Below are 11,247 nucleotides of genomic sequence, written 5' to 3' on the forward strand. Positions count from 1 at the left end.
ACCTTGTTTGGATCGTCTCGTAGTGCCGAGAGTCTGCCCTTTTGTGCTCTCCTGATCACCGTTGTGCTGTAGTGGCCATCTTGGCCCTCCACCACAGAGAAGCGAAGGTCGCTTGCACTGCCCAAATGAGACCTGAGGTGACAGTGAACAAAAAACATTTGTGAATTTGTGCTAGTAAAAATCTAAATTTACAAGAATGAGCTAGCATTAGCATACATCTATTTGTAGAGCTTCATAATTTGTCATTAAAATGACACCAATACAAATGAGAATTGTGACCCAATATGTAACATTTCCTAGAGTTGTCCAATAGTAGCATGATATCGTCCAACTCCGAAAATCTGATACCGATTTAAAACCAATACCGATATATGCATTCGTGCACTTATTAAGTTATTGCTAATTGTTTTGTGATTTCTCAATGGATGCTTAGATAATGATAAATGTAACAACTTTAGTTTTCCACATAAAATTACTATTCAGTGAAAATTAAGTAATAACTTCAACTGAAATTATAGAAAATAGATGTCCCATATGAATGATATAAATTGAAATGTTCCAAAATTCCCATCATTGAATATAAGTATTCACCATCAAATTATGTTAACAGTAGTTACCCAAAAGAGACACTAGGTGGCGACTAAAGCATCACAAATACAGGCAGGCAATCGTAGCACATGCCAATGCAATGACAATTCCCAAGACGCATTTTGCTAGGCTTTTCCACAGAATTACTCTTCTAGTTTTCTTAGTGACTACTTCTTTCTGGTAACAAATTATTTATATGTAATGAGTTTATAATTCTTTATTTTTCAATCATTTTTGTTAATTTAATATGTGCACCAGGAATGCAAATGGTCTGCTCACATCACAAATCCCATCTTAGTTTGGAGACATCCAATGGTCAATGAGCACAACTGCTGTGCTAAATAAGAAAGTTTCTGCAATCACTTAGACGGCAATATGCATATTGGCCCAAAAGCGATAGCGATATCATTCGATATCATTTAAAAATGCTTCTAACGTCATTATTGGCTACCCAAAAATATCGGACAACTATCTTGTTTTCCCATGCTAGCGAGCTAATGGCTGCATTCAGACTGCAGACAAATCTGAATATAATTGAATTCCTCCTCAAATCTGATTTTCACACTTAGCAAGTGTTGAAATCCGATCTGGGCATGTTATTAGGCCTTGTTCAGACTGGCAGCCAAAATCAAGATTTTTAGCCCATCCAGATTGAAACCAGATGGATCTTTTGTAGTCTGAACAATCACTATCCATCCATTTTCTACCGCTTATCAGAGGTTGGATCGCGGGGGCAGAAGCTTCAGCAGGGAAACACAAACTTCCCTCTCCCCAGCCACATCATTCAGCTCATTCCCAGGCCAGCAAGGAGACATAGTCTCTCCGACGTGTCCTGGGTCGGCCCCGCTGCCTACTCCCAGTGGGACGTGCCAGGAACATCTAACCAGGGAGGTGCCCCAGCAACATCCTCATCAGATGCCTGGGCCACCCCATCTGGCTCCTCTCGATGCGGAGGAGCAGTGGCTCTACTCCAAGCCCCTCACGAATGACTGAGCGTCTCATCTTATCTCTAAGGGAGATCCTCGACACTCTACGGAGGAAACTCATCGTATCCTTGTATCCTGGATCTTTTTCTTTCGGTCACGACCCACAGCTTGTGACCATAGGTGAGTGTAGGAACATAGATCGACTGGTAAATCGAGAGCTTTGCCTTTCGGTCTCAACACCCTCTTGACCACGACGGACCGATGCATAGTCCGCATCACTGCGGACACTGCACCGATCCGCCTGTCAATCTCCCGCTCTCTCCTACCCTCACTTGTGAACAGGACGTCCTCAACTTGGGGCAGGATCTCATCTCGACCCGAAGAGGGCATTCCACACTTTCTCGACTAAGGACCATGGTCTAAGATTTGGAGGTGCTGATTCTCATCCCGACCGCTTCACACTCTGCTGCGAACCACTCCAGTGAGAATCGAAGGTCACGGCCTGACGAAGCCAACAGCACCACATCATTTGCAAAAAGCAAAGATGCAATGCTGAGGCCACCAAACCGGACCCCGTCAATGGTTTGGCTGTGCCTAGAAATCCATTCCATAAAGATTATGAACAGAATCGGAAACAAAGGGCAACCTTGTGCGGAGTCCAACGCTCACAGGGAACGAATCCAGCTTACTGCCGGCAATGCGGACCAAACTCTGGCACAGGTTGTACAGGGACTGAACAGCCCTTACCAGGGGGCTCGGTACCCCGTACCCCCAAATCACCCCCCACAGGGCTCCCCGAGGGACACGGTCAAACGCCTTCTTCAGATCCACAAAACACATGTAGACCGGTTGGGTGAACTCCCATGCACCCTCGAGGATTCTGCAGAGAGTGTCGAGCTGGTCCACTGTTCCACAGCCTGGACGAAAACCACACAGCTCCTCCTGAATCTGAGATTAGACTTCCTGACAGACCCTCTTCTCTAGCACCCCTGAATAGACTTTACCAGGGAGGCTGAGGAGTGTGACGCCACATGATCACGATATTTTAATTGTGCAGAACAACAACATTTTGTAGACGTCCGTACCGAGGATGACTCGAACTTCCATCTCCGAATGCTCCGCTGCGACGTTTCAAATGGTCAATCTCGTTCCTCAGTTTCTCGATCTCGCCAATCAGACGTTCCTACATAAAAACCGAGAACAAATGCATTCAGAATCAAAACGAAGAGTCCCTTGTCCCAAAATTTACTGGAGACATTGTTTTGGAGAAAGTCAACATTCATCACTGTCTATCCAGGCAAGATAACAACCACAGTTAGTTGTAAATTTGGTTTCATTATCATGTGACATCTCAAATAAATCACAAAAGAAAATAATAAGTCATTTTTTGCAGCATTTCATTCCTCCCTATGGCTAAATGACTTATCATTAGAATACATCAGTTTCAGATTGATTTCAAGTGCACCGACCCGTGTGTGGTGAAACTCTTCCAGCTGTTTCTGACAGTTCTCCAGATCTTGAATCAGAGAGTTCTAGACACAAAACGTAATTCAATGATGTCAAAACGCCGATCGAACATGCAAATTGACCTTTCGTAAACTCCGCCTCCTAAACGGTCATCGACCAATTATACGTCCAAGAGACCGTAGAGAAGGAACAAGCTCCGTCTAGCTCCGTAGCTTCATTGATTTATTTGGTGGTTTTGCGATCGCCGACTTTCATAAAACTTTACGGAAGAAGACGAAAAGACTCAGTAAGCTGCGGAAGTGATGTGTCTATGGAATATGTAATTCGGACACAAGGTACCCCAGAAGTATAATAGTATGAATGTGCTCCTTTTTCTTCCCAAAGCTAAAAAAAGCAACTGGAGTCCAATGGATTAAGAAGGAATGACTTCCCAGCTAAATGTCCCCAAAAGAAACAAGTATACAGACTTGTTCTCTTAAGGTAAGATTAAACTAACCATAGGGGTTAACTAGTAAGCTGTCTTGCCAAAATGCTTTACTTGAAGCAAAAACATTCATAAAACTGGACATCCAAAGTTGTTGTTGCTGTTATTAAATGTAATATCTTACTATGATGTTATCGCTACAACGTCTAGAACGCTGTAAGTGGAGAGACAGCAAGAACGAAAAGTGGTGTTTGACATATGGGAAAATGGCTTTTTGCATATGGCATTGTTTTGGCATCTGGGATTATTTTTTGGTATATGGCAAAATGGCTTTTGGCATATGGCGTTTTTTTTTTTTTGGTACATGGCAAAATGGCTTTTGGCATATGGCAGTTTTTTGGTATATGACAAAATGACTTTAGGTATATGGCATTTTTTTGGTATATGGCAAAATGACCTTTGGCAAATGGCCTTTTTTGTTTTTGTTTTTTTTTGTTTTTTTTTTTGGACATATGGCATTTGTTTTGTATGGCTGTCAATGTCATCACCGTACTTGGTCGTAGTGGTAACTGTATGGTCAAAAATAACAACCACACGTTTTTCTGCCCTTTAAAATGAGTGGGAAATTTGGACGTGCATGGCCTGCAGAAAATGCCATATACCAAAAGCTATTTTTCCATATACCAAAAAACTGCCATATGTCCAAAGCCATTTTGCCATATGCCAAAAAATGCCATATACAAAAAAAAAAATGCCATATGCCAAAAACCATTTTGCCATATACAAAAAAACTGCCATATAACAAAAGCCATTTTCCTATATACTAAAAACACTGCCATATGCTGAAAAGCCATGTTGCCATTTGCCAATAGCCATTTTGCCATATGCAAAAAAAGGCCATATGTGGAAAGCCATTTTGCCATATAAAATGAACTGCCATATGCCAAAAGCCATTTTGCCATATACAAAAAAAACTGGCTTATGTCAAAAGCCATTTTGCTATACACAAAAAAAAAATGCCACATGCCAAAAGCCATTTTTTTCCATATACAAAAAAAAAAAAACATTTCCAAAAGCCTTTTTGCCACAAGGTATACAAAAACATGACATGCCGAAAGCCATTTCTCCATATGCCCCAAAAAGTACCATATGCTAAAACCCTTTTTGCCATATACAAAAACCTCCCATATGCAAAAAAAACTGCCATATGCCGAAAGCCATTTTGCCATATGCCCAAAAAATGTCATTTGCCAAAAGCCATTTTGCCATATACCAAATACCACTTTTCGTTCTCAGCCCAGCTGTATGAGTGTGGCTTTCAATATTAGCTAAAGTTGGCTAACTTCATGTCTTCGTTCTTTGAGTGCGCTAACCTTAAAGCGATGCTTCTTTCTTTTAAGTGAACATAGTGCCCAAAGAAGCATCTTGAACTTGTTTTTTTAAATAACATTTTGTGAATGGACACCCTTGTAATCCTAAACTTTTGCTTGGCTGTAATTGTTGAACCTGGATGCTTTTGCCCTGAGAGCATGCCAAAATTAAAAATTACAGTCTATAAACAGTATATTTTCAGTATAACCCTCGGCTGCATACTACTGGTTTTGCGCCAAAATAACTTAAAACACTCCTGTGTATACGTCCGCCTGCAATGACAGTGCTGGTAGAGTGACGGAGCATGTCAGATTAGCAACCGTAACCCAGGGTTGGGGCGGAGCTTTTGCGAAAGGTCAATTGCCTATTCATCTCAGGACATCATGAAGTGTATTCGGTCTCGCCTTGTCCTCCAACGCAGCCATGCGTTCTTTCAAATGGAGTTGCAGCCGTTCATTGGACTCGGTGAGGAGACGGTCCACCGTATCGGATAAACGCTTGTTGTGCTCTTCGTTCATTTTCTCCCGTTGACGAGCCTGATGAACGCAGACAAGACCAGACCCGTGGATTAATAAAACACAAAAACATACAAGCAAGAAATACGTTAAACGCATACGCTAACTATGAATATGTTGGTGCTATCGTTAGCTAGTTGTATTTCCGGTTGACACCATGTGGGGGGCCTGATGACCAAGGAGAAAGAGGAGGGGGTTGTAGGAGTCAGAAAGATAAATGATTGGGAGGGGTGAAATGTACACAAATCAGCTGTGTGAGGTCTAAAACCCAGTATTTGTGTGAATCCCTTGTGAGTGTGGATATTCTATGCTGCCTGATCGCTAATCCCGACACAGAGTTTCTCTTCTTGGGTGTGTCTAATTACACCTAGTCATGCGTGAATCCCATCAGACATGTGATAGTCCTATAGACGAGTGGAAATGCCACGCGGGAGCCGCCCCAGGGCCACGGCCCTTCCCCAGCCAATCGGGGCTGGTGGGGTGGCATAGCTCCTCCTGCAGTGCCAGCACGGAGGCTGCCGTCATCCCCCTGGGATCCAGGGTGGTCCCCCGGATCATCCGCGCCCCATCAACCGACTTTCAGGGACAGGATGATGGGACGTGCAACCGCTCCCTATGCACACCTGGCCCATGAGCCGCCGTAACAGCCCCCAACCGGCACACCGCAGGTCCCCCACGGCCTACTGAGCCCAGGGCAGTAGAGGATCCCCACCTGGAGCAGGCAATACCTGGCCGACACACCGGTATAGAGCCAGCGACTCGCGCAAGAGCGCAAGAGGGAGAATACCCAGGCAGAAAGCAAGGGAGTGCCCCTGCTCCTGCGGCCCAGGCAGAGAGGAGGCCACGCCCTGGGAGCCACGCCATAGAGAAAAAGTGTGGGACCCACCTACCGCTCTGTTACTGTGGCTGCAAGGTGCCCGACTTTTTTTCTTTTAATCAAACGTATTCGCCGTCTGACTGTGTGTACCAACTGTGATGCCCGTACTATACGAATACAATTACGGTTACACACTTACATAGACTTCATAATGTATTGACGGGTCAGATCGTTAATGCAATGCGCCCCAATTTTAAGTAGGGGGCCGCCTACATCAAGAGGAGCTATTCCCAAACACACGCACGCAGCGATCTCACGCCGGATATCTGTTGAAAAAGTACGTAAGCTGTACTGCATACAAACAGGAAGGATTGTCTCAGGAGTGATTTGTTAGAGGATTCAAGCTGATTGTTATATTTTTCGTACCATGCACGCATTTTGAAACGTGAAAAACATCAATTGGAGAAATTAGCCGCTACTCCATTGGCATCATAGTTAGCATTTATTTTACGTAAATATTGTGAACTGCACGTTTTTTGTTGTTGTTGCTTTTAACCAAGAATCGAGATGGTTCTACGTCCATCTCCATGAAGAATTCGGGGATTTAATTGTTTATTCACAAGAATTTTCACTGGAAAAGCTCTGTTCACAACAGGTGGCCGCTAGCAACATTCACTAACAGAAGCATTGTACTTCGACATATTTACGTAAAATAAATGCAATCTGCATGTTTTTTTTTTTTTTTGCTTTTAACCAAGAATGGAGACTGTTTTACGTCCACATCTATAAAGAATTCAGGGATTTAAGCATTTATTCACAAGAAAATTCACTGGAAAAGCTCTGTTTACATCAGGCGGCTGGTAGCTACATTTGCTTACTGATTAGCATCAGAGTTCGCAATATTTACGTAAAATAAACGCTAACTGCATGTTTTTTTTTTTTGTTCTTAACCAAGAATTGATACTGTTTTAGGCCCACATCTATAGAGAATTTGGGGATTTAAGCATTTATTCACAAGAATTTTCACTGGAAAAGCTCTCTTTACATCAGGTGGCCGCTAGCTACATTTACTAACAGATTAGCATTGTACTTCGACATATTTACAAAAAATAAATGCTAGCTGCACGTTTTTTTGCTTTTAACCAAGAAGCCAGACTGTTTTCCGTCCATACAGTTGTGGTCAAAAGTTTACATACACTTGTGAAGAACATAATGTCATGGCTCTCTTGAGTTTCCAGTTATTTCTACAACTGTGATTTTTCTCTGATAGAGTGATTGGAACAGATACTTTTTTGTCACAAAAAACATTCATGAAATTTGATTCTTTTATGACTTTATTATGGGTGAACAGAAAAAAAGTGATCAAATCTGCTGGGTCAAAAATATACATACAGCAGCGCTAATATTTGGTAACAATTTTCACTTCAATTCGGCGCTTTTGGTAGCCATCCACAAGCTTCTGGTTGAATCTTTGACCACTCCTCTTGACAGAATTGGTGCAGTTCAGTTAAATTTGATGGCTTTCTGACATGGACTTGTTTCTTCAGCATTGTCCACAAGTTCTCAATGGGTTTTAAGTCAGGACTTTGGGAAGGCCATTCGAAAACCTTAATTGTAGCCTGATTTAGCCATTCCATTACCATTTTTGATGTGTGTTTGGGATCATTGTCCTGTTGGAACACCCAACTGCGCCCAAGACCCAATCTTCGGGCTGATGACGTTAGGTTATCTTGAAGAATTTGAAGGTAATCCTCCTTCTTCATTATCCCATTTACTCTCTGTAAAGCACCAGTTCCATTGGCAGCAAAACAGCCCCACAGCATAGTACTACCACCACTGTGATTGACGGTAGGCATGGTGTACTTGGGGTTAAAGGCCTCACCTTTTCTCCTCCAAACATATTGCTGGGCATTGTGGCCAAACAGCTCGATTTTTTTTTCGTCTGACCACAGAATTTTCCTCCAGAAGGTCTTATCTTTGTCCATATGATCAGCAGCAAACTTCAGTCGAGGTGCCGCTTTTGGAGCAAGGGCTTCCTTCTTGCACGGCAGCCTCTCAGTCCACGGAGATGCAAAACACGCTTGACTGTGGACAATGACACCTGTGTTCCAGCGGCTTCTAATTCTTGGCAGATTTGCTTTTTGGTGATTCTCGGTTGAATCTTCACCCTCCTGACCAATTTTCTCTCAGCAGCAGGTGATAGCTTGCGTTTTCTTCCTGATCGTGGCAGTGACAAAACAGTGCCATGCACTTTATACTTACAAACAATTGTTTGCACTGTTGCTCTTGGGACCTGCAGCTGCTTTGAAATGGCTCCAAGTGACTTTCCTGACTTGTGCAAGTCAATGATTCGCTTTTTCAGATCCATGTATGTATATTTTTGACCCAGCAGATTTGATCACTTTTTCTGTTAACCCATAATAAAGTCATAAAAGAACCAAACTTCATGACTGTTTTTTGTGACAAAGAAGTATCTGTTCCAATCACTCTATCGGAGAAAAATCAGAGTTGTAGAAATAACTAGAAACTCAAGAGAGCCATGACATTATGTTCTTCACAAGTGTATGTAAACTTTTGACCACAACTGTATTTATAAAGAATTCTGGAATTTAAGCATTTATTCATGAGAATTTTCACAGGAAAAGCTATATTTACATAAGGCGGCCGCTAGCTACATTTACAGACAGAAGCTTTGTACTTCACATATTTACGTAAAATAAGTGCTAACTGCACGTTTTTTTTTTTTCTGCTTTAACCAAGAATCGAGACTGTTTTACGTCCATATCTATATAGAATTCAGGGATTTAAGCATTTATTCACAAGAATTTTCAACCAAAAAAGTTCTTTGTCTTTGATTCCACTCGGTCAGCTTTGACGGCCTCACCAACAATGCAGGCCCCCTATTTATCAGCCAGGTGTCCCATCAATACATTATGAAGTCTATGACTCTTACTAACCTCGCGCATTACCACCCACCGGCACCCCCTGCTGATGGATTTACGTCACTATGACTCAGACCTCATTTTCTTTTAATTGTTAGCGCTGCTTCATCGAAACCTTTCTGCACGGATTCAAGCGCGGCATATATGCTTTGTCAAAGAAGTCAGATATCCTGTCGGTCAACGTGGTAAACAATGTATCTCACGTAATTACAGTCTCCATGAAAAGCCAGGCATATTGAAGAATATCAACTGAGACGCAAACACACGTTCTCAGAGAGCGCCTTCGACTAAATATAGATGTAGAATGACAGATTAGCCTCGTGTGAATTTATTCCCAATTTAAAGATAGCAGCAAATCGCTCTTATATTTGAGCGAGGGTTAGGGATATGATATGTGGATTTGGTTCAAATTTATGCAACGATGAACCAGGAAAATGATGTGTGTGTGCGAGTCTATGCATGAGGGAGCACAGAGGCGAGGCATCCAACTAATACGAAGCATCAGTCCACACACACACTCACGCATTAAGAGGTCAGAGAGACCCTGCAGGGCACACACACACACATTCTTTTAGACAAACACACATACGGACCCTTCCTAGTTCTTGGTTCTTCTCCTCCAGTTGAGACTCCAGCTGTCGAAGGCGCTCCTCCACGTTGCCGTGGCGCTCCTCAGCCTGAAAGGAGAGATGCTTGTTCACGCATCTGCAGAAGGGTCTTTAAAGGGAATTTAAAGACTAGTAGGCTCTAATAAGTCACAATTGTTCTCTTTTACTAAAATATGTGAAGGGAATAGTATCTCATATTGACTGTTTGCATTACTCTAACACACCCAATATAAAATAAATAGCCTTTATATCATAGTTTAAGAAAAACAAGCAGGGTATATTTGATATAATCAGGGGTGCACATACAGTGCCTTGCAAAAGTATTCGGCCCCCTTGAATCTTGCAACCTTTCGCCACATTTCAGGCTTCAAACATAAAGATATGAAATTTAATTTTTTGTCAAGAATCAACAACAAGTGGGACACAATTGTGAAGTGGAACAACATTTATTGGATAATTTCAACTTTTTTAACAAATAAAAAACTGAAAAGTGGGGCGTGCAATATTATTCGGCCCCTTTACTTTCAGTGCAGCAAACTCACTCCAGAAGTTCAGTGAGGATCTCTGAATGATCCAATGTTGTCCTAAATGACCGATGATGCTGTTGGTATCTGCACAAGACCTGAGACTGGGACGGAGATTTATGTTCCAACAGGACAATGATCCAAAACATAAAGCCATAACTTCCCTACTTCACGATTGTGTCCCACTTGTTGTTGATTCTTGACAAAAAATGAAAATTTTATATCTTTATGTTTGAAGCCTGAAATGTGGCGAAAGGTTGCAAGGTTCAAGGGGGCCGAATACTTTTGCAAGGCACTGTAAGTGGTCCGCATGCACGCATGCGTATTGGACGTAGACAAAGGCGCTGGCCCTCAACGGCTTCCATACGCTTTTGCGTACCGATGGGTGACCACTGTATTTGCGGCGGACACAAGAAAATCACTTCTCAAAATGTCAAAGAGGCAGGCCCCACTGAGTAATTATTTCTGTGTTCCCCCACCCCCATCAAAAGACAGACAGACGACAGAGACGTCACCGGAGCTATCGAAAAAAAGGACTATTGCTGAAAAGTAACTGCGGGAGGTACCATGGCTAGAAGCAAATGATGCTCGCACGGAAATGTGGTGCAAAATTTGCCGTGAGAATCCCAATGTCGCTGACATTTCATGTAGGGTCAAAGAATTTTAGCCATCCAAACTTTGAAAAGCACGAAAAAAACAGAGCATGTGGCAATTAAGCAAACTATAGATGTCAGACAGGACCCCACTCGCCCTATGGACAAGTAGCGGAATAAAGTTAATGAAGAACAGCGCCATGCAATGACAAACGTATTTTTTGCTCGCATTTCACAAAGCTAAACATACACGTTCAATGAGCTCTTATGAGGAGGACATCCCACTTTTACAAAGGCTTGGAGTTAATGTGGGAGCCGCATAATGCCCTTTATTTTGAATGAGTGCTTTTATGTTTATTTCTCTACATTTCACTTCAAAGTAATGGCAATTTTGTTGTGCCAGTTGATGTTAATCAGGCGTTAATTGTTAATATAATTAATTCAAGGTAATTGGCTCTAAGTAAAGTTTGTC

General features: G+C 42.3%; 1 protein-coding gene across 7 annotated transcripts in view; it reads right to left on the reverse strand.

The window, feature by feature from the left end:
* Nucleotides 1-11,247, reverse strand: part of ppfia4 (PTPRF interacting protein alpha 4) — a 199,125-nt gene that overhangs the window by 41,536 nt on the left and 146,342 nt on the right. For all 7 annotated transcript variants that reach the window (XM_057845717.1, XM_057845721.1, XM_057845715.1 and 4 more), the window contains 5 exons: nt 9,644-9,727; nt 5,181-5,312; nt 2,984-3,046; nt 2,600-2,697; nt 3-132 (listed from right to left, as the gene is read on the reverse strand). In XM_057845717.1, coding sequence (XP_057701700.1) covers nt 3-132; nt 2,600-2,697; nt 2,984-3,046; nt 5,181-5,312; nt 9,644-9,727 — 507 coding nt within the window. The remainder of the gene's footprint in view (nt 1-2; nt 133-2,599; nt 2,698-2,983; nt 3,047-5,180; nt 5,313-9,643; nt 9,728-11,247) is intronic.

This window comes from Corythoichthys intestinalis, chromosome 9 (genome assembly GCF_030265065.1).
Source record: "Corythoichthys intestinalis isolate RoL2023-P3 chromosome 9, ASM3026506v1, whole genome shotgun sequence".
Classification (NCBI taxonomy): Eukaryota; Metazoa; Chordata; class Actinopteri; order Syngnathiformes; family Syngnathidae; genus Corythoichthys; species Corythoichthys intestinalis.